The sequence below is a fragment of the Plecotus auritus genome, assembly GCF_963455305.1.
Source record: "Plecotus auritus genome assembly, chromosome: 2".
In the NCBI taxonomy this organism is placed as follows: domain Eukaryota; kingdom Metazoa; phylum Chordata; class Mammalia; order Chiroptera; family Vespertilionidae; genus Plecotus; species Plecotus auritus.
Window position 1 is genome coordinate 51,492,598 of NC_137771.1, and position 24,589 is coordinate 51,517,186.

The following is a 24,589-nucleotide window of genomic DNA, read 5'->3' on the forward strand; positions in this document are numbered from 1 at the left end:
AGACCTAATTGGATAAAGGGGTCAAAGTGATGATTAGCAGTTATTAAGATCGAATAGATTATTTCAGACAAAGAAAGCAGTATATATCCAGGCCCTGGATAGGAAGGAGTTTCAAGTGAGTATTCAAGGCACTTACTAGTAGATGTGCTAGGAGAACTTGACAGTTAAAAACCATAGTTGCATGGAAAAGTGTGATTCTGCAAGAAGGCTCTTAGGGACTTACTGTGAGCTAGTTCTACAGTGAGGAGTTACTAGTAAGTTCACTTGTCTGCAAAGACCTTCATGTGGAGCACTTTTCCAAGACTTTACTTCCTTGCTCTTATTGACTTGAATTCAGAAATCTCCAGTGGAAATTTGTAGTTTTCTCAGTCATGTGCTGAATAGGGGCTCCTGGATATGCTGTGCTATCTACTACAGTAGTCAAATGTGGCTATTAAAATTTAAATAAATTACAATTCAATAACATTTCAAACTCGCAAATCCAGTTCCTTAGTCCTTCTAGCCACATTTCAAGTGCTCAATAACTGAAAATGGCTAGCAGCTACGGTATTGGACAGCACAGATATTAAACATTTACATCATTGCAGAAAGTTCTATTGTACAGCTCACATGGTAGTTAATAGCATGGGCTCTTGAGTCAGACAGTTCTGGATTAAAATCCTGATTATTGCATTTACTTGCTGTATGATACTAACCAAGTTACTTAACATCTCTGAGACTCAGGTTAACCTTGAATATAATAAGAATGGAATAGATAATATATCTATCCATAACGCCTTGAGGAGTAATGACCAGATCACAGATCTGCAGGAGGGTGGGGCAGTGAACTACAAATGAGCGGTGAAAAGCTACAGGAGGGGGCAGGACAGCAAGCTAATTAGGGAGGGAGAGGGGAGAGGGGAAAGGGTCGAGGAGAGCTACAGGAGGGCGGGGCAGCGGATGGAGAGGTACAGGAGAGCGGCAGAGAGCTACTGGTGTATGGATTTGTGCACAGGGCTACTAGTATATTTATAAAAGGCTAAGTGACTGACCATACGTCCATCAAACCGTCTGACTGTCTGACCTACCAACCGGGCAGTACATATGATGCCCACTGGCAATTTAAAAATAGACTTTGACTCATGCATGTGTGATACATATAAAGCTCTCGCTGGCGCCAACCACATGCGTATTTTAATTTTATAATACTATATTATATATACTATTTTGACATGTAATTTTTTGCAGTAACAAAATTACCGTATGAATCCTTCTTCTAATTAATTTTCCTTCAATGTGCACAAATCTGTGCACTGGGCCACTAGTACACTAGTATATATAAAGAACCTAGCATAGCAGCTGGCACATAGTAGACATTTTAGAAATACTACTTATATCTGATATGTCTATTCTTTTAATCCAACTTCCTATCTCCCAGTGACTGTCATTCTCTATCTTCCTTCTCCATATAGTATAAATCCATTTCAACCATATTTTCACCTAAGCTTCATTTTCTTTTTTCATCCTGAACCCAATTCATAATTCTACATCAATCCAACTTGTTCTCTTATCCTGCTGTCTACTAAGCTTTACTGAAGGAAAGTATTTCACTGTTGAAATTATCAACCTTCTAAATGGGCAGCCTTCAGGTTCATCTGGTTGACCTCCAGGCAACTTGGAAAGCCTTTAACTATACCATTCTGGCTACTCTTCATTTTTTATAATACCTGTTCTAACTGCAGTCTCCAACCCAGATTCTCACCTTATCTCTGTATCAGCATATGACTGTCTCCTGTAATTTATTCATTGAACTTTACTCTCCTACATCTGCAAGTGTATATATTTTATTTACATGGGTTCCAAATGTCAGTGTAAGGCTATATTAGACACACTTGACTAATGTTAAAAAATACATCTACCTTGACCTGATCCCAGATTCCTGAATGAAAATCTTTAGTGTTGGAAATGGTGGGTCTGTGTTTGTTTAAAGCCCCTCAAGTGATTTTTTTGTGAACTAACTCAATTTAGGAGAGTTGTGGACACCTTTGTTCATAATCTATTTGTTTTTTTATACTTTTTAAATATCATTCTGGCTGCCTCTGTTTCTTCCCAGCAGTTGACATGTAGGCTGCACTTTTCAGAGCTCTTCAATGAGCTGTTAGAGCATCTGTTTTGCCTGTGGTCATCACACTTAATCTCTCCTTGCTGGAACTGTTAACACACTCCTGCTGATGTCTTGCCAAACTTGAGAGTAGCTAGAATAGCTCCTTTGCTGTGTCCTGGCTGTGCTCCAAGACTTGATTGTTGGTTATTTTGTCTGACCATTTAATGCAAACTGTACATCATAGATGACACCAGTAGAAGGGTTCAAGCAGCCAGACATGTAGTCTCAGGAAGATGGAAGTCCCACAGTTATATAGTAGTTTAGACATAAACATTGCTCTGTAAAACTTTTAATTTGATTCAAAGTGTTTTCTACTGGGCATAACATTTAGCATTCCAGAGAAAAAGGACATGTAATGCTGTTTTAAAATGTTTTCCTCTATTAGTGTGTGGTATATATAATTTATAGTGAGTTTTTTTGGCCCTCGTTTTCTTTTTGGTGGTTCTCAAAAATTTAAAATGTCATGCATAGAGAAGCAAATATTTCAGTGAAAATAGCTAAATGATAAAAAATCAACATGCAATTAACTGATCATCACATATATATATTTGTGTAACATTATTTCTATATTTATAATATATCTATACTATATATAAGTATATATTAACATAGATATTATGTTCAATAAGAACTTCATCACAAGTAAATTATGCATTGCATAGTGGAATTTCAACTATTCAGTCTCCTAGTGTAATTATTTCCATAATTCAATGATTATTCATTATAACTTTTTATTAAATAAAGCCCAACTTTCATGTTTCCTAACATACTATACATTTAAAATTTTAATATCTTAATTTATTTTTATTTGGGATAATTCTCATTAATAATAGCAACATGTGCTGAGCTCTTGAATTGTGACAGACACATGTAAATCATTTTACATATATTAACATATTTTTTAAATATGTTTTTATTGATTTTAGAGAGAGAGGTTGGAAGATGAAGAGAAAGATAGAAACATCGATGAGAGAGAATTGATCTGCTGCCTCCTGCACACCCCCTACTGGGTATCGTGCCCACAACGTAGGCATGTTCCCTGACTGGGAATCAGAGTCCTCTTGGTACATGGGTCAATGCTCGACCACTGAGCTACACCAGCCAGGCCATGTATTAACATATTTAGTCTTCACAACAATCCTATAAGGTGGCTGTTATTCCCATTTACTTATGAGAAAATTAAGGCACACAGCACGTATTTTTTCCTGAAGTCATTCTATAAAGACAGAATTAGAGTTTGAACCTGGTTGTCTTATTACAGAACCTAGGCCCACTTAGCCTGTGCTCCATATCTAACATTGCATATCTGTAGATCTGCTTGTGAGCATTCCAGAGAGCAACCTTTGGGCATCTGGGGAGTTGAGTTGGGGACCTTTGCTGCCAATATCACACATAATGAAATTGTTCTGAAGCCCTATTAGTACCTTATAACATATTTTATTTATTCTGACTTATCCTCAAGCATAGTTAGATGGACATTAACTAGATCACTTTTGTTTTCACATACTGATTATCAGAGATATAAAAGGAAAAAGAATAGCTCATCCATGAGAGTGGTTTACATAGATTACCAACCAGGATCATAGTTACCATTCTTCATCAAAGTGTAGTCATGATGAGTAAAATTGGTTTCTAAAATTACATCACAATTGTATGTAGACATTTGCATGTGCAGGTCAGGTTTGCTGCCTTTTATGATTTTGAGTTTATAAATACTAGTGAATAATTATTAGTTCACTTAAGTTGTTATTGGCTCAGCATGGAAATCCGTTATTTGCTGAAATGTAGTCAAAACGGTACATTGAATTAATTCAAGAGTCAAAAACTAGAAAGTTTATATAATATAGTTTATATAGTTAAGCCTCCTGGTGAAACTGCAGGGACAGGTCTGGAAACTTAATTTCCTCACCAAATATAGTGTTAAAGCAAATTATATCATAAACAATTCAGGTTTTCACTTGGTTTCACATTATTATATTATTATAACTTCAAGAGAAATAACTTTTTTTTTCACTTGAAATGAGCTTCAAATGAAACTAAGGTTCCAGTTATCATTGCACATTGAGAAACATTTTTTGAACTGCATATACACAGGCATGGACATATGAACACACACACACAAACACATACAGTATCTTCTACATATAAATGGACTGATTTCAGGAAGTATATTTGAAAAAGTGTTTTTAAGAACCAGTGACAATTTCCCAAAGAAATGGTGTTATGTTACAGTACAAAAGGTTATTCATATCATATTTTACACTATTTACATAATTCTTTTATGGGATCATCCTGTGCTAATTTTCCTCTCTGGATGCCAGAAACACAATCATCTGTACCACTACCCTAGAATATCCACCATCACCATTACCCATAACAACTATGTGCTTTTCAAAGTATGCATACTATCAACCAGCACAGTTATCAAAACCAGTGATATTCCATTAGAATAATTAGATAGATGCTAAGAAGCTATACTTATATTTTCAAAATGACAAATAAATATCATGGTTTTGTGCCGGGGTTCTTTTCCCAGCCTTACAAAGGGTTCAGCATTCTGGAGAAAGGGGCTGTGCATAGATGATTAAAGAGTCCGAGACAAAAGATATTTTTGAAAGGCACTGGGGGTCAGAGGAGCTTCAGCTAAAGGGAACTGAAGACTCTTCCTTGACCAAGGACCTGTGCTTTTATTCAACACGATTTATCCTAAGGCTAGGTGGAAATATACACTTCAAAGGGTACGGTATCAAAGGGTAGAATACAGAAGCATTATCAGTTTGGGGAATAGCCTACAGCTGTTCAGGTGTTTGGCCAACAGGAGGCAATAAAATGCCCTGAGCTGTCTGGCAGCTAACTATCCTATTCAGGTTTTGGGGAAGTGCCGTTTAGCCAGTTTCCAACAGGTAAACTACATATGTGTGGCTCAGCCCACCGAGTCCCATCAACCTTTTGACGGAACTCTTGTAATTATTACATGCTGGAATTGGTTCTCAGCAGTTTTGTTCTGAATTTTCAAATCCTGAGCACTCAGTAGTTTTTTACTTTTATTAAAATAAGTATACACTGGTAGTACAAAACTATAAGGTTTACTGAAGCCAGAAAATAATGATCACAAAGTACATGTTGTTAAATATGCTAATCCAAGATGCATCTGATGCATTTATTATTATATTCTGGATTCCAGCATTGCTATGTCACCTGTAACTGACAAATACACTTTATATTAACTGACTTTTTCAAGAAGTCACAATTATTGGAATTAGAAAACCCCTCCCAATTTAGCCATTATCATGAAAGAAAAGCAGCCATTCCTCTCTTGAAACTGATATTTCAAATGTTGGTGAAAGATATGTTCTTTTTTTCTAAAGGATGACCTATTTTTTTATAAATTTGTTTTCTTTACAAGTAATCGCTCTAGTCAATAGGTCTCTGCCTTAGTCATCTGGGCTGCTATAACAAAATGCCACATACTGGGTAGCTTACACCACAGAAATATATTTCTCACAGTTCTGGAATCTGAGAAACCTGAAATCAAGGTTCCAGCAGATTAATTTCCTGGTGAGAGACCTCTTCCTGATTTGCAGATGATTACCTTCTCAAAAGAGGGAGGGAGGGAGGGGGAGAGAGAGAGAGAGAGAGAGAGAGAGAGAGAGAGAGAGAGAGATCTTTCTGTTCCTCTAAGGACACTAATTCCATTATGGATGTCCATCTAAATTTAATTATCTTCCAATGGTCCCACCTCCAAATACCATCACATTGGGGCTTAGGGGTTTAATGTGAATTTGGGATTGGGGGCACAATCATTCAGTCCATATCAGTCTCTAATCTGAGAATGTGTATATGAGTGTCCACATGGTATTTTTACATTTTTTAAATTGGAATGTCTTGGAAAAGTCAAGCACTTTCCAGTTTACCACAGTCTCTGCCACTCCCTATTATATTATTCCTTGCTACATAGTCAAAGATGTTGTCTAACAAGCCTCGGTAGATACTTGAAGTCTTGACTCTTGATTTAAACCATTTATCTTCTCAAAATTTATCAAGATTTATATATTAATATACTCTATTGATTCTTTTTTTATAGGATGGAGAGCCTACTAAGGGGAAGGAATCCCCCACAATATCAGAGAAGTCCTTGTAAAGAAGTTCGTGCAGCACTTCGGAAGAGGCCTGAAGAGGAGTGTAAGTATTTTAATAAGATTAACTATATTACAGATAGATTTTGGTGAGTAGCATTGTAAAATGAAAGGGTTAATAGTTAAATAATTTTTAAAAAATAGAGGTACTTAATAAGTATTTATTGCATCAAATTGAATTTATTTTTTAAAACATATTACCATACAGTTCATGGATTCAGACCCTAAAAGACCATTGTTAAGATGCTGTACTGATAATTGGGTTTCCAAAGACATTGGAAAAGGCTGCACAATCTACCATATCTTTCTTAGATAGTCATGTCATGAATATTAATGTTTCTCATGAGTCTTGAAGTTAAAAATCATTTTGAAATGTCTTTAAAATTAACATCCTCTAGTTTCCTTTGACCACAATGCTTTTTCAACATTAATAAACAAAAACAAAAAACCTGAGGACTATGAAAATCACTGCATTAGACTAAAGAATAAATATCTAGTGATAAATATATAGTAAACCCATTGAACAGAGAAAAACATTTGATTTAATCCCATTTAGGAAAATATTTTGGAAGATGGAAGGTGTGTATCTCATCATAAACTCATTTTATTCTATCTTCATATTATTGCATATTAGTGTATATACTTGTCAGGAGAGATTTAATTTAAATATTTCTAGTCATTAGCATTTTTTGAAATGATTGACATAAGTTTTGCATTTTAAGTTTCTAAAATGACCCTTAGTACTAACTTTCTTCATGGTATTTGAATATAATTATTTTCCGGGAAGTAAATCACATTCCATTATGATAACATTTATCTCAATTTTGTCCTTTTCCAGGAACTTACATTTTTTAAGGATAGAGCTAATGCAGTGAGTTCATTGGCATGTACACTTCAGTAGACTTTTAAGATTACACTGGCATTTTAATTAGTTTGAAGTACACTGTTCCAAGTAAAGACCAAGTACATTAAATCTGTGTACATTCATGGCAAGTTGAGTGTTTTTGCTTTGTTCTGTTTTATTATAAAGTCAATGGACACCCTAATTTGGTTGGTGTTTATATCATTCAATGTAATGTTAGTTTTCTTTTAATTGGTAGATTTAGCTTTAACACTAGAAACAATATCTAATTAAAAGTAAAATTTCAAAATGAAGATTGAGTTCATGGGTATCTTAAAACAGAAACTGTAAGATGTAGGGTCTTGCATCTTTTATTGGGTACATTAGAAAGCCTTGGGGCTTTTCCTTTATGCTAGTTTATCACAATCAACTTAGTATCTGGTATAATTCTGCAGATTTTCTTTAAAAATGTAGAAGGGATTTTTTAAATTAAATCTATATTGATTCTTATAGAGTGACTATTTAACATATACAAAGTAATTTTTCAGGCCTCTTGTACCGAGTTGGTCTAGGCCAGAGGTTGATCATCTGATCTATTGAATAAATCCAGCCTGATACCTGTTTCTATAAATAACATCTTATTGAAACACAGCCATCTCCTCTTTACTTAGGTATTGTGTATGGCTGCTTTTGCTCTACAAAGGAAGAGTTCAGTACTTGTGACACAGACTACCTGGCCCACAAAGTCAAAAGTATTTACCTGATTATTTATAGAAAAAGTTTTTTGAAACCTGGCATGGGCCAGTCATTGTTAAAGTGTGGTCTCCAGACCAGCAGTAGCATCTGGGAACTTGTTAGAAATGCAAATTTTAAGGGCTGCAACCCACATCTACTGAATCAAAACCTCTGAGAGTCAGGTCCAATAATCTGTGTGTTTTGAAGGGGGCCCTATATGAGATTTGGATGCAAGCTCAAGTTTGAAAACCACTAGCCTGGGTCAAATAACTGGCTGCAGATGATACTAAATCATCATGGATGCAAAAGACTACTGATTATAGAGATATTTCAGAGTTAATATAGGCATATGTCAGAGTTAAGTCTTATTGTTGTCTAATATAAGGTACATAATATAACTGATGCATGTGTTATAACAAGAAAGACCTCATCAATTGAATTGTGGCAGTCACGCCATTTTTGAAATAACACAGCAGGAACTCAGCTGGGTTGACTATATTATAGACCATGGAATGATATAATGAGAAATGAGAAATGATAAAATATTGTTCTCTTCCAGAGAGGTCTTAAGTATCCCTTGTTAATATAATGAACAGTTTTTGTCCTGTTACAGGACAGGATTGAAGTCCTAAGAAAGAAGCCTTCTTTAAGAATAGAAGCAGCATATCATATTAGTTAATTAAGACATTAACTTCAGAGTCACACAGTAGAGTTTATTCTCTATGTGACACTTAATGTAACAGCTACAGGACTCTCAGTATTTTTTTCTTTCATCTTTATTGTTGAGATTATTACAGATGTCCCTCTTTTTTTCCCCCATTGTCCCCCTCCACCCAGTTGCCTCCCCCTGCCCCAGGCCTTCCCCACCCTGTTGTCTGTGTCCATAGTTAAGGCATATATGTATATAAGATCTTTGTTTAATCTCTTCCCAACTCCCCCTCCCCCCTTTCTCTCTGAGAATCCTTAGTCTGTTCCATTTCCATGCCCCTGATTCTATTTTATTTACCAGTTTATTCTGTTCATTAGATTTGTTATTCATTTATTTTGATTTTTAGATGCAATTGCTGATAGATATGTATTTGTTGCCATTTTTGTTCATATTTTTTATCTTTTCCTTTTTATTCTTCCTCTTCTTAAAGAATACCCTTCAGCATTTCATATAATGCTGGTTTAATGGTGATGAACTTTAGCTTTTTCTTGTCTGTGAAGCTCTTTATCTACCTTCAATTCTAAATAGCTTTTCTGGGTAGAGTAATCTGGTTGTAGGTCCTTGCTATTCATCACTTTGAATATCTCTTGCCACTCCCTTCTGGCCTGCATAGTTTCTGTTGAGAAGTCAGCTGACAGTCGTATGGGTACTCCCTTGTATGTAACTAACTGTTTTTCTCTTGCTGCTTTTAAGATTCTCTCTTTGTCTTTAGCTCTTGGCATTTTAATGATGATGTGTCTTGGTGTGGTCCTGTTTGGGTTCCTTTTGTTTGGAACTCTTTATGCTTCCTAGACTTGTAAGTCTATTTTTTTCACCAGATAGGGGACATTTTCTGTCATTATTTCTTCAAATAGGTTTTCAACATCTTGCTCTCTCTTTTCTTCTGGCACCCCATAGTGCAAATGTTGGTACACTTGAAGTTGTCCCAGAGACTCCTTACACTATCTTCATATTTTTGGATTCTTTTTTTTTTCTTCTGGCTGGGTGTTTTTTGCTTCCTCATATTTCAAATCATTGATTTGATTCTTGGAATCCTCTACTTTACTGTTCAATCCCTGTATATTATACTTTATTTCAGTCAGTGTATGCTTTATTTCTGACTGGTCCTTTTCCATTATTTTGGCATTCTCACTAAGATTGATGAAAGTTTCACTAAGTCCCTTGGAGGTTTCTAGAAGATTCATGAGTAACCTTATAACCATAGTTTTGAATTCTATATCCAGTAGTCTACTCTCTTCCTTTTCATTTGCGATATTCCTCCCTATCTCTGCATTTTGGTTCTTCCCTGTTTTTGTTTCCATGAATTGGGTAGAGCTGCTATGTCTCCTTGAGTTGGTAGAGTGGCCTTGTGTAATAGGTGTCCTAGAGGGCCCAGTGGCTCAGCCTCCCCAGTCACCTGAGCTGGGAGCTCTAGGTGCACCCCTTTGTGGGCTGTGAGTACAATCTTTTTGTAGTTGAACCTTGATTGCTGTTGGCATCACTGGGAGGAATGGACCTCCAGGCCAATTTGCTGTAGGGACCAGCTGCAACTGCAGTGGGAGAGCTGCTGTGCAAGAGACACTCCTATGGAGCAGGGATTGTTTCTGTGGGGCTTTGGTGCTCACTGAGTCTGCCCCTGGTATGGTCTGACACTGACCACTGTGTACATTGGCTCTTGGGTCTCCAGGGAGCTGCAAAGTCAACCACTGCCTGGGGCCACCTGGCAGGAGCTACAGAGAGATCTGCAGATTCCTCCTCTTTGTATCGGGTTTGGAAATGCCCAGACGAGGCTCAGCTGTGAAGCAAGGCAGGCTGGTGCTGGTGCTGGGCCTTGGGCCTTTAATTGATAGGTTTGGGCTCCCTAATCCAGCTGCAGCTTGTTTTACCCTGAGCAAGGACAGGCCATTCATATGCAAAAACCTCTGCACACAGGTTGGGTGGGGCTACAAATTGGATGGGGCAGAGTCTTAGGGAATCACCAGGGCGGAGCAAACAGAAATGCCTGCCAGTAAGCCCTGAGACCAGTGAGGTACCGCACAGAAGCAATGATCCCTGCAAGCACCTCTGTCTGGGACAAACCCACCCCTGAGTTTTTGCCCTAATGCCAGACAATCCAGTTTCTCTTCCTATGCGTCTGTGTTCCCCAGAACCTCACCCTGGTGCTAGAGCTCAGAGGAAGTGGGACCTGGTAAGTTCAGTTCATGTGCTGGCCTTTTAAGAGAAACAGCTGGGTCTCCAGCAGCCTCTGTGTCACTGAGCCCCAATCTATACTGGTTTTTACAGCCCATTACGGGAACTTCTTTTCCCAGCTCTGGAACCCTGTGCTGGGCATTTGGTGTGGGGCTGGGACCTCTTGCTCCTCATGGGCGGCCTACACAGAAGCAATATCACTCCAAATTAAAAAAGCAGCACACATGAGTGCACATCCAGACCCTTCCATGCCTCCAAGCCTGCTACCAGTGTCAGTGTGCTTTCTTCTTTACCTCTCTAATTGTAGGACTTCCATTCAGCCAGCTTTCAGGCAGTTCTGGATGATGGTTGTTCTGTATTTTAGTTGTAATTTTGATGTGGTTGTGAGAGGCAGCAAGTATAGGCGTTTACCTATGCTGCCATCTTGGTTCTCTCCTCCGTATTTTTTAAAATCTAAGACTCAGTTTACTTATTTGAAAAATGATAGACCCTACCTTATAGGATTGTTTTGAGAATTAGGGAGATATGTATATGAACTACTTGGTATAAAACCTGGGATAGCAAGTTTTTTTTTCTTTCCTCTCTTTCTCTACCCTTGTTATTATTGTTGTTATTTCAAACTGTATGAGGATAATAAACCATTTCTGATTGCAGAAATTAAAATCCACAGAAATTACTACTATTTTTAGAAACAGTAATTCATGGCAAGGAGTATAGGTTTTAAACAAATGACATAAAGCTGACATTCTTAAAGCAGTGTTCAATAAAAATGCGTGTTATATAGTAAATTGCTCACACACAATGGCATAGTTCTTTCCTAGTCATTCTACAAATTCAATACGGAATATAGACAAAGACTTGTTGTCAACTCCCATGGAAAACTGTCACCTTGGAAAATCACCATAGAAATAGAAATGGTAGTGGCTCCCTTTTAGTGAGAGTAGAAAGGAATAGAACTTAACTCAGACAGAGGATCCTCCAGATTTAAGGAGAGCCCTCTTGCATTTAGAAATGGTGCATACAGGAAGGTTTTTTACTAAATGTCATGATTCAAACTGCCTTCTTTCATAATATTTTATACTCTTATACAATATTTTTTAATCAACACAATTTTAACCAATTATTTCATGTGAATTATATCTATGCTGCATCTAGAAAAGCAAACTTTCAGTAAAAATAAGTTGTTTCTTATAAAAGACAGACTTTTAAACATGTTTAAGTTATTTCCCATTAAATATCAAAATTAAAAACTTTGTTCTCAAAACCACAGACCCATTCAGCTACATTCCCACACTCTTGCTCTATTCCCAGACAGACCTTTCTAAAGAGTCATACACACTCACTCCATTTACTTATCTCCCACTCATTCCTCCAAACCCATGCAATCAGGCTCCTCCCCAGTCACTATACTGAAACAGCTTTCATTCACAGCACCGACAATCTCTTTATGTTGTTGTGTTAGTTTTCTCTTGTTGCGTAACAAATTACCACAAACTAGGTGGCTGAACCCCAATGTATTATCTCACTGTTTCTGTGTGTCAGGAGTTCAGGTAGGGCTTAGCCTGGTTCCCTACCTCAGGGGTCATACCTGGCTGAAGTCTCATCTGAAGCTCAACTCAGGAAGAATCCACTTTAAAGCTTACTTAGGCTGCCGGCAGAACTTGTTTCCTTATAGTTTATGACCAGGAGCCCTGCTTTATGCTGACTTCTAGCTGGAGGCCACCTTTAGGTTTTAGAGCCTCCTGCAGTCCTTGCTTATATGTACTTTCTTCATATGACTGCTCACTCCATTGAACCAGCAAGGAGACTCTCTTCAAGGAGGGCCCTGTCCTTCTTTTAAAGGAGTTTACCTGATTAAGTCAGGCTCACTCAAGATAACTTACTTTTGATTAATTCAGTCAACTGATTTGGAACCTTAACTACACCATCACCTTTTCCATGTTCTGTTGGCTAAAAGCAAGTCACAGGTCCTGCCAATCCAAGGGAAAGGGATTACATAGGGCTTGAACACTTGCGGGGTAGGGGGTTGATGATCATGGGGCTATCTTAGAATTCTGGCTACCACTTGCTAAATCCTTCAGGCATTTTTTTTTTCAATGTTCTTCTTACTTAACTTCTTAACTAAAATTAATACTGTTGATCATTTCCTCTTTTTTAAAATCCTTAATGCTTTGGTTACCATAATACAATACTTGCCCTGGTTTTCCTCTGTCTCTCTGGTTATTCTTTTGCATGTGCAACTTTCTCTTTCCAGCCACTACATACTAGAATTTCTGAAAACTGAAGTCTTCTTCTAAATATACTCTCTCCATAGGCAGTTTCATTACACCCACAGCATGTTATTCCTGTAATCAGATGACTCACAAAATAATACCTCCAACCCATGCATCTCTCCATATATCCAAATATCTACTTAACATAGTCCCTTGGATATTTGGCCTATGCCTCAAACTCACCAAATCCGTGATCTTTCCCCCAAAACTGTAGCTTTTTCCAGTGTTTTTGGAGTGAGTGTTAGGAGCTCTTAACCATTTCTGTTCAAAGAACATAAATCTGGGAGCCATCTTTCATACCTTTTTATCCTTTTTCCTCTAACATTCACTATAAGTTCAAGGCCTGGAATTCCACCTTTTGAGTATGTTTTGAGGCTATTCACAAATCATCTCCTCTGTGGGGGTTCAAAGATTCTACCAGATACTCCTGTAAGTGGCCTTCCTATGTATTGTTCTGAACACTTTCTTCTTAAAGTGATTCTCTGGTCATTGCTCATTCAAGAAAGACAAAATCCTTACTTAGTTTATAGGACTTTGCATAGTCTGGCTTCTACCCACCCCTCACTTTCATCTCGCACTTTATTCCCTTGCCCTTTGTATTATAACCACCTTTAATTCAGTGATAGGAACACAGTATATATATATATATATATATATATATATATATATATATATATATATATATTTTTTTTTTTCAATGCTATATAACCAGAGAACAAAAAACTATCCTGGAAAAGAACAGTATATGACAGTATATGTTTGGAAAGCAATAAATGCAGAAATTAGAAAAAATTACAAAGCTGTTAAAACTTTTCAATAATCACAAGAAGATAAGTACTTTATGAACTAGCTACAAAATAAACAATATGGGGGGGAAAGCAATTTTTTTTCAGAAAGAAAAAGGGAGAATTAAAAATGAACATTGATGAGGAAAGGAATTATAAAAACTGAACATGAAGAGCACTCTTGAAATCTCCACTGGAGTCAATAAAATAATTAACACTGTAAACATACTAGGAATTGGAGGAGCAAATAGTTGAAGTCCATGAATACAAAGAAAGCATGACCCACAAATAAATATGAAGAGATATAATGACAAAAGAAATAAAATATAAAAATACAACCTAAGAATTATAAACTGTCCTAAGAAAGAAATCAGAGCAAGTTAAAGGGAAAAAATAATCAAATACTTAATTGAATATATTTTTCAAAGTTATGAAAATATCTGACTATATATTGAAATGTCTTAAAGTGTACTCTACTTACCATTTAAATGAGGGCCACACACAAATACATCCAGACAAACATTTTAGAATTACATTATCTGCTCTTTGAAGAGCAAGATATCTTTCATTTGCCATTATGTCAACAACACACAGCATAGTGTCTGGAGTTAGGAGATGTTTAACAAATATTTCAGAATGAATGAAGAAATCAATTACTTTACTTTAAAAATAAAAGAGCTCCATCTTGAGAATAAGAAAGAGGGGGATGGGGTTGGGAGGATAAAATACAAAAAAGAGAGAAAGTAAGGAAAGAAGAAGAGACAAAGAGAGAAAAAAAGGGAGGGAAAGAAGGAGGGAGGGAGGGAAAAGAAGGGAAAACTTCTAATTATGAAACAGATACCATGGTCTCATCTTTCCCTGTTCCTCCCTTCAAAATTCAATTAAACACCCTGGAAATTATTCAACAGACCATGGTAAAACAGCCTCTGAAAGCTTAAAAAATGAAGACAGACTGGCTGGGATTTCCAAACTGGAGGAAAGACAATGTGGTGTGTCCCTTGGGTTTTCTTTTCATCTTCCATACATTCCTGGACTGGGTGCCAGAGAAACCTACATCACATTGTCAAAAGACATCATAATCATAATTATAATTATAAAAAAACAAGAAAAGCCTGTTCTCTCAATCCACCTGCAGCAGCAGAACAGTGAGGCCCCAGGACATCCTAGCCCTGCTGTCCCTGGCAGGCAGAACTATCTGGTATTAATGGTGGCAACAGTGAAACCCTGTGTCTTCGTACCTTCCATCCAATGGCATAAGGAGACCCAGACCCAGCGGTTTCTGTGCCTTCCCTGAAGTTAACATTAGGGAGCCCAGAAAAGTACCTTGTTTCCCTGGCGGCAGCACCAGTAGGGTCTGAGCCAAGAGCCCAGCAGTGCCAGAAGAACAAAGCAGACCAGAATAGCATTAGCAGTACAAGGGGTCAGAAACTTTTCCCCTTACAGTGCCAGTGATGGACTGAATGTGAGTCTGTCTAATGGCATGGCTTCTAAAAAGTCAGGTAAGCAGGTGTCTGTTCCTGGAGCCCTAGTGGCCATCGCCAGGTGCATTGCTGTCATTCTTATCTTTCTAATCTGGAGAATTAACCTCCTCATATTCCTGATGCCCCAAAACAGCTGTTGTTAGCTCAGAAATGTGTGCCTTCAGGGACCTAATGAGGATGTGTCTGCTCTCTCAAGAAGTTTTCTTTCCTCAACATTTGACTATCCCAGGCAGGTCTTGAGTAGAATTTCTTTCTACTCTATCTTTTTTACAGAATTAGGTACATTGTGTTTCTTCTCCTTTAAAATTACAATTCTAGCCCAGCCAGCATGGCTCAGTGGTTGAACATCAACCTATGAACTAGGAGGTCACATGCCCGGGTTATGGGCTTGATCCCCAGTGTGGGGTGTGCAGGAGGTAACTGATGGATGATCCTCTCTCATCATTGACGTTTCTGTCTCTCTTTTCCTCTCCCTTCCTCTCTAAAATCAATGAAACTCTATTTTTTAATTAAAAAATGCTAATTCCATAAATTTCTAGAATCTTAAGAGCAAGGCAATACCTGTACCTTCACCTCTAGTGATTTTATTATTTTGAAACTCACCTACAAATTCTTTAAATATTTTTTGTTGGTGTTCTGCCTTCTGACCCTAGATTTGTCCAGATTTTCTAGACACTTGGTAGTGTCCCCAGTCTTCAAGTTATAGTTCCACACTGCTATTGCACTGGACTCCTGAAACACAGCTTGACTAGGCCACATCATCAGTAGTTTCTCTGACTCTGTCCTTTCTTGGAGATTCATTCTAGATTGGGCTCTGAAATTTTGTCTCTGCTTTGGTTGGATTTCTTTAGGCACCAGTCACAATTGTTTGACTTGGTAACACTGACACATCTCTTGCTTTTCTACTTGCCTCTTTAAAATTAGTCAGAGCTGGGGCTGTTCATTTCTTTCTCATATTTGTTTCTCTTCACCTTGAAGATTCCAATTTCTATTTCATATCCCATAAAATCTCAAGATTTCTCCTTAGGAAATCTCTCTTTTCCTCCAAAGTAAGCAGACCGTTTTCCTTTATTTTATTTTTCTACTTCTTTTCTGACACTAAAACTGTAGCATGCTTCTTTTAACACTACTCCAGTTCATTCTGGAAACCTTACATAAACTCAGTTCTTAAAGGCCAAGTGCTCCAAACAGTCTTTGTTATTTCTTTGCATAGTCTTTAGGTAGAAAATAATTTCAATGACTTTTGTAATCTTTTTCAATTTCACCTAGGAGGGGGAAGATCCTCTTCGTTGTAAGGGCTCTCTATTATTTTTCATTCGTTTATTAATCAATTTCACCACCCTTCTATGGGCACATCCACAATAAAAGATTTCTGAATTATAAAGCCAGGGACAGTGCTTGTGTGATTATCCAGCCCAAAGCTCAAGATCAGATAGCAGGAACTCAAACACTGTGGCCAGCATCCATGAAGGTCAGCAGGATCAAGGCAGCGTTGATAAAACAGTCCCACCTGCCCCAAAACAACCACTTGCTTGGGAGTAAATCTGCTGTGAGCCTTCATAAATCCTCAAGTCAAATCCTGCATGACCCACTTATTAAAGCTGAAAGCCCATGGCCATATGCATGGGTCCCATCAGAAACTTCTTCAATCATTAATTGAGTCACCCAAATCTAATTTTTTTCCATTTATATATATTACTGATAAAACTGATATTGGAGGATGTAGCTCAAGTGCACAGCTACAATGGTCTTCCTAAGATTTAATCCATAGTCTCACCCTCTGGGGCTTGCTGCTATATAGCTGAGGCCTTGGCGGCCAAATCAAGTGTTCCCAGTCAGGCTCCAGAAGGGAGGGAGTGCAAGGCCTGAGTGCCACAGCTATGCTCAGTTCTTCAGAACTGGGCAATCAGGTAACTCCTTCCACATCCATGGAAAAGAGAAGGGGGCAAGAGCCCAGGAAGATTAGGGAAAATGCCTCCTTGTGGAATCCTGAGAAATAAGAAACAAGTCTGCTCCCTCCTACAACACTTCTATAGCACGTATCACCATGAAGCAGCTCTGGCAGAAGTTCTTGGGAGTCAGTCTGCCGTGACATGAGTTCACATCAATACCTAGAACACCTGTTCCAGAATGAAAGGCCAGCCGAGAGAGCTTCTTCCGGTAAAACTTGCATGTCCATAAAGCAGCATAACTTAATTAAAATTGCTCTATGGGAGAGTTTAGTTTTCAACCCTCAGTACTTCCTTATGCTGAAGCCACCTCTCTGGTACCTCACAAATTTGACCTCCTGTCAAAACATTTGATCCAGAATGACTTCCAAACCATGCCACAGAAAGCAAAGGCTCTATCTAGAGCTGCCATCAGTAAATCAACAAGAAGCCTCTCATCATTTGAGACTCCATCTGACACTCCTTCTATTTTTCCTTGTCCTCAGGAACACAAAGAAAAGTACACAAAATTTCTAGAGCCCTTCCTTATCCTTACAACCAAACTCATTGCATTCTGCTTCCATTCTAGACATCCTGTGCAATTAAGATTTTGAACAACCATATTTAATGACATAATTGAGGTACAACTATATTTTTGTCTCCCTCTGCACATTTCAAGGGGCATAATATCCCCCTGTCCCTGATGTCATTGACCCACTCTTAGGGAACAGACAGCCCTATGATTGCTTTAAGTCAGAAAACACAGGCTCAAATTTGTCCTTAGATATTTTAGTCCAAATTATTGATCAATGCTTTAATCTTCATTAGATTTAAGACTTTTTTCCCCTCACGTCCCCACCCTATCAATATAGTGCTCAGTCTGACTCAAGATAAGAAGGTGTGGTCAGAGCCTTTTCACTTCCACCCACTTCACCTCTCTGACTTTATAACAACTCTTTCAGAGCCTCTCAAGATTGAAGAGGGTGCTGCAGAGACTTTAAGGAACAAGGAAGCTGTTGCTTAGCTAGAGAATTCTTCCTGAGACATGTTAAAAGTAACTTCTGGTTTGGGGAATAATTTTCATTGTTTTTCTTGTAAAATCCCTTCAACTGGCAGAACTTGCCCCTGGCCTCTGCAGATACATAACTTTTCTAAATGTCTTTGCAACACCTGCAGACCCTAATAAATACAACACTTGCTTCCAGGTTCTTGCCTGTGGGTTCATCTGGTAAACCAGAATACACCAGTGAAGCCATAAAAGCCTTCTACCTGTGAGGCTGGTTCTGCTACTTCAGAGAATAGCAATGATAGTCCCTAAAAATTATCTAGGTGCTTGGCAACACATCCAGCTTTCTCACTCAAGCCAAGGGGGAAGAGAAAAGGAACAGAGGAAAAAGGGGACAGGGGCCCAGAAAATTCTAGGGAACTCAGCAGTAGGAGTCCATGACTGTACTAACAGTACTAAAGTGACTTAGTTCCCAAGATTCGAAGTCAGTGTCTCTATTTCAAGTTTTATTTCTCAGCAGAGAGAGGATTTGACCAGCACAGTTTGCCATATCTTTGTGCCCCAAGTTCAGGGTCATGTTGTGTGTGTATTAAGGCCATTCCAAGACAGAAGGAACCCTTGTTGGCCAGACAGCTTCACAGAAGGTGTCCACTCTAGTTTGAAGTACATGATCCTCCCAGGACCCATTGTGGCTACATCTCTATTATTAACCTCTAGGATCCTTGACTTCTGACCCTCTACAGCTCCAGCTGTAAAACCACAAGTTATTTGCATTAGGGTCAAGGTATATATATTTTTAATTGAACTAGATAAAACTGTACCTGTGGCTTTCAAATGATAGATAAAAGATACAGACCAAGCCTCAAGAAACTTCCTCTATAAATTGTGAAATCAGATGATTCATATAAAGGAACAAAGAAGTGTATTAAAAGAACAACTTATCAGTTAGTTTGGCTAATGCATTTCAAATATTTCAGGCTCATTGGAATAAAGATAATATAAAATAACCCCCAAAAGCAGAAATACTAGTAATAAAATGTCATGCTGTGAATTTTGTTTCGCTGGACTCTTGGCCCTGTGGAGACAGGAACTGTGCTTCTGTTATGTCCACATCGCTGAGCCCAGTACCTGGCACATGGTGATGCTTGGTAAATACTTGCTCATTGAATGAATGAATAGCAGAAGACATCTTTGTTAAAAAGAATACACACACTTCAATTTTTGTTGTTTTATCGCCTATACGAAATGAAAAGGAGTCAGTAAATTGATAGCATGGTAAAGCCAATGGTGTATTTATGAAGCAATGTTCCTTGGAGTTTACTGATGGATCAATCCATTAAGGACCAAAACTCTGATCCACGTGAGGCTCTTTCTATATGTAGAATAAGTAAGTATTTCTATGAAATAAAAGTCCTGAGAACAACAAAGTCTTTCTAGCCCCTTTGGAAGATTCTCTGGATTCATTAAAAAAAACGTAACTGTTTAATCAGAGCATGATATTTTAGAAAGAGTTGGCTTAATTTATTTTCAAATGAGCACACAGGGGATATTTGTACTCAAAGGTTTTAAAAGTATATCCAGTATTGTATAGGCCGAAGGAAAGGTTGATTGCACTTTACGTGTTTTAGTTGTTTGAATTGATGTTATGTCCTTAATGGTATGAAACCTAGAAAGCCTTTGCAGCACTAATTTAAAATTATGTTTTTAAGTTCACTTACATTTATAACAAATGTCCAAAAATCCAGCCTTGTGTCATTTTCTTTTGTGTGAGTTTGAACATCCTAGTGTCAAGAGCAAAGCTAAATACTTTCTTTTTAATTTTAAAAGCAAAAATATATGTGACTTGTGCCATTTGGCTGCATGCCTGAAGAGTGAATAATGTTACCTGTCTTCTGGTGGGTCACCACATGCCATGTTTAATCAAGAAAATATTTCCCCCTATAGTATTTGGCATGTCACATGCCTATCAGTTTCCTGTCAGGCAAGATAGGAGACATCAATAAGTGCATCAGTTCTTCCCACTCTCTTTTGGAGCCAAGCACTACAGCTGACAGTAAACTTGACAGCTTTTGTCATCAGCAGCATTTTTGCTGGCATCCTGTTGTTAATAACACGTTGGCTACACAGCATTACCAGGGCTAATCCACGGTGGACAATCATCCCTGCATCATCGGCCACAAAATGATTTTTAAGCTTTTTTAAGGCTTTTTGTTTTTCAGACTTTTCTCCCCTTCGGCCAAACTCTTCACTAAACTTGTTATAAAATTAATTGGGAAGGGGAAAAGGGAAGAAGAGACTATGAAAGGCTCAATATTTAATTCTTGATTCAAAGGTCACGTTTACCAGCTTTTTAAGAACCACCATGTATACTGATGGATACAATCAAAACTCAGTGAGATAGAGAGGTGAAGTTAAAATATGTAAAGGTGAAAAATTTACTTTTGATTGAATGTACAATTATAGCACTTGGGAAAGTTATTGAGATGACTATTTCTGATAATATGTGAAATATACACAGTATTCTAGATGTAGTGTAATATGTACTTAATAGCCACAATGCCTTTTTATGCTTTAAAAAAAATCAATGCGTCAGGAAAGGGTGAGCAGTTTTATGACCAGACATTATCCAGGCATGTTTTCCTCTCCTAGAATCAATTGCAGTGTTTATTATATAGACATAATTTATATTTCTGATGTTATGTATTATCTGTGCAACCATTAAGCAAAGTTCATGGGGTGTCCTGCCCCTGGCTCACTGATCCATCTGTGTAGAATCTAGCCTTCAGTTATTTAATGCTTTTTAGTTCTTATGAGATTCTGGAACTTTTAAATGGATCCTGCCTCAGATTCACAAACCACTTTTCATTTTTACCTTATCCTGATTTATTTTACTTGAAAATTCCTAGTATCTCAAATTCCTTTGAATGTTATCAAGATTTTAACATCATTTATAAATTTTTGTTGCATTAAGTTCAAACTTCTAAACAGAAAGTTGTTTTCTTCATGATCTCAATTTTTAATTTGTAAATTTTCCCAGAATTAGAAAGACACTTTTACCCACTTCTTACACAACTGTTACCGTTGTATTGATAAGTAACCACAAACCTTAGCTTTACAACAACAAAGGTTTATTTTTCACACTGTTACATGTTGCCACATATTGGCTTGGTCTCTGCTCTGCCTTCTCTGGGTTCTAAAGTCTAAAAGGAAAAAGGAGCCCATATCTATGATTTACTGTAGAAGTAAAGAACACTAGTAAAAGCACCAGCTGACGTAAAGCTTCCCCTCATCTTGCATTCCATTATCCAAAGTGAGTCACAAGATCTTGGCTAACATCATTGGGCAGGAAGCATGGTCTTCCCATAGGAAGAAACATCCAGAGGAGGAGCCTGACAGTGTAGAAAAATGCTTCAGATAGTACTGATCAACCCACACGTTCTACCACAACTTCCCTTCAATAGCAGCTCTCTTCTTTCAGTAATTTATTTTACTGCAGGACTGAATGTTAAATTCTTCTTGTGCTTTGCCAGGCCCTATAGTCATACTAAATGACCTAAGGCTTCAATGCAGTAATGTAAATGAAAGCATCTATTCATCCTTAGCAAATATAAGTAGGAATACATGTTTTCTTATTCTCTTGTTTCCAACTTCCTCCTTCCTGGTTCCCTTTTGCTTGTATCATTATGTGTTTTTGTTCAGGCTCAGTCACCTAAAGCAAAATCACTCCTCCCCCTTACATGGGTAAAAGGAATTTTGCTCTTCTGTCACCAGTAACTATGAGTCCCAGTCATTTTGGCTTCAGAAACAGAGTCTTGAATTCTCACCATCACTAACACCCACCCTTCTGACTGCTCCAGAAATTATATTTACATTTATTTAGCATTTTATATTAGACTAGTAGCCCTGCGCATGAATCTGTGCACCAGTAGCTCGCCAGTAGCTTGCTGCTGCCCTCCAGTAGCTCTCTGCCCACTGTCCCGCCCTCCTGTAGCTCCCCCTCCCCTCCTCCCCCCAACCCCCCTCATACCTTGCTGCCCTGCCCCCTCCTGTAGCTCTCTGCCCACTGCCCTGCCCCCGTCCTCCCCTCATAGCTTGCTAGCCTGCTCCCTCTTGTAGCTCTCTGCCGCCTGCTTGTAGCTCGCTGCCCCACCCTCCTGCTGATCCGTGATCTGGTCATTACACCGTTGGTCGTTATGCTTCACTGAGTAACGACCATTTGCATATTACATCTTTATTATATAGGATGATTTAGAGGTCTAATCACACTGTTTTCTCATATTAAAGTACTTGTTGACAATAAGCAACCTGCAAGTCATTTTCACCTATGGTTTTAAGCAGCATTTCATTTATCTTTTATGTATTTGTACACTATTTTTTAAAGATGCAAGACAAAGCTAACTAGCTGGGCTATAGAACGAACAAGGAGTTTAGATTTAATGATGTAGGAAGTAGGAAATAATTGAATTTTTCTGAGTCAGGAAATAGGAAAACAGCATGGTGTCAATATCATAGTGTACTAAAGAGTATGAAATTTTGCTGAAACCGGTTTGGCTCAGTGGATAGAGCGTCAGCCTGCGGACTGAAGGGTCCCGGGTTCGATTCCGGTCAAGGGCATGTATCTTGGTTGCGGGCACATCTCCAGTGGGAGGTGTGCAGGAGGCAGCTGATCGATGTTTCTCTCTCATCGATGTTTCTAACTCTCTATCCCTCTCCCTTCCTCTCTGTAAAAAATCAATAAAATATATTTAAAAAAAAAAAGAGTATGAAATTTTTATGTCAAACCATCCTGGATTGGAATCCTGTTACCATCAATATGGTCTTAGTATTGAAATGTGAAAATTGAACTGGAATGCCCTGAATTCCTGGGTTCTTGTCTCGATGGTTTCGAAGAATGAAGCCACAGATGAAAGGTGATAGGTGAAAAGTACAGAAACTTTATTGCAAGCAGAAACTTTATTGCAAGCAGGCACTACCTCTAAAACCTAATTCTAAATTCTAAGCCTAGGACTCTGTCCCTCCTGAACAGACAAAGGGACCCCTGAGAAAGGTGACCACTGCTTTCTTTGTCTTGAGGCATTAAATAGGCTGCAGTTCTTTGTCTGAACCTGACCCCTTCTTATTGGCCATTTTGCTACATAGAGTTAGTTTCCAAAGCTCAAAGCCCACGTGGTATCCCCCACCTTCTCTTCCCCTTATTTTGTTGGTTGGAGTCACTTTTGATTTATCTTCTAGCTCTCCCAGTTGTGTTGGCAGAGAAAGCCTTATCATATGTCCCTCCCAGTTACTCAGGTCAGGGCTACTTTTGGCCTAACGTATGGTCACTTTAATTGCTCAGGCCCAAGATACCTTTTGGTTTATGGTTGTCTTTCAGGCCAGATATATTTCTATTTGCCTATTCCATTTCTCTACTCTCTGTACAAGTAAGATAAACACCCTGGCATCTTCAAGTATCCACTATGTTTTCCTTCCCCCATAGACCAGCTGTTGCCAACCTTTCAGACCTCACAGACCACCAGTGGTCCACGGACCACTGGTTGGCGACTGCTGCTCCAAAGGTTTCCTTAAACCAGTGGTCGCCAACCCTTCGAACCTCATGGACCACCAGTGTTCCGTGGACCACTGGTTGGCGACCACTGCCATAGACCATTTTCATTCCTAAAACTTTCTAAGCCTGCCTAATTAAGCTATCTAGCTATTCCTGTCAGTATCTCCACCTAGAAATGAAGATCACACTACCTGCCTCATAGGGCTGTCATTCACTGATTCTACACATTTTGGGTTCCCACTTTGTACCTGATGTTGATGAACAAAACACTCAGTTCTTGACCTCATTATGCTCACAGTTTAGGGACAAATCTATACATATACTAGCAAAAGCCTAAGGGGGAGAGGAGAGAGCAGGAAGAGATTAACCAAAGGTCTTATATGCATATTAGAGGCCCGGTGCACCGATTCATGCACTGGTGGGGTCCCTCGGCCTGGCCTGTGGGGATTGGGCCGAATTTGGCTCTCTGACATCCCCTGAGGGGTCCCAGATTGCGAGAGGGCAAAGGCCAGGCCAAGGGACCCCGCTGGTGCATGAATCCAGGCACTGGGCCTCTAGTAAAAATATAAGAAAAGAAGCAAATTAGTAGTGAACAATTGTGATAAGGGCTCAGAAAGAAAGAAAAAAGTGACAGAGAACTGGGGTATGTGTCTTTAAATTTAGTGTTCATGGAAAGCCTCTCTAAAATGGTGATATTAATGAGAAATAAATGAGAAAAAGATTCTGTAAGCTGTTGAGGACCCTCTCATGTCCTCTTGTCCCCTTAACATCTGGTATGTGCTTATGGTGTCTAAGTGCCAGAACTGTCAAATCCTCCTGAGAATATTCACTCAGCTTG

General features: G+C 38.4%; 1 protein-coding gene across 5 annotated transcripts in view; it reads left to right on the forward strand.

Moving 5' to 3' along the window:
* LRRC7 (leucine rich repeat containing 7) overlaps positions 1 to 24,589 on the forward strand; it is a 496,684-nt gene that overhangs the window by 89,717 nt on the left and 382,378 nt on the right. For 4 of the 5 annotated variants that reach the window (XM_080658301.1, XM_080658302.1, XM_080658304.1 and 1 more), the window contains exon 1: positions 6,262 to 6,325. Coding sequence is in view for 1 of the 5 variants with exons in the window: in XM_080658305.1 (XP_080514431.1) it covers positions 6,228 to 6,325 (98 nt within the window). In the remaining 4 variants the exon portion in view is untranslated. Of the gene's footprint in view, positions 1 to 6,227; positions 6,326 to 24,589 lie in introns of those variants that run through there. The other variant, XM_080658305.1, reaches the window with a different exon arrangement.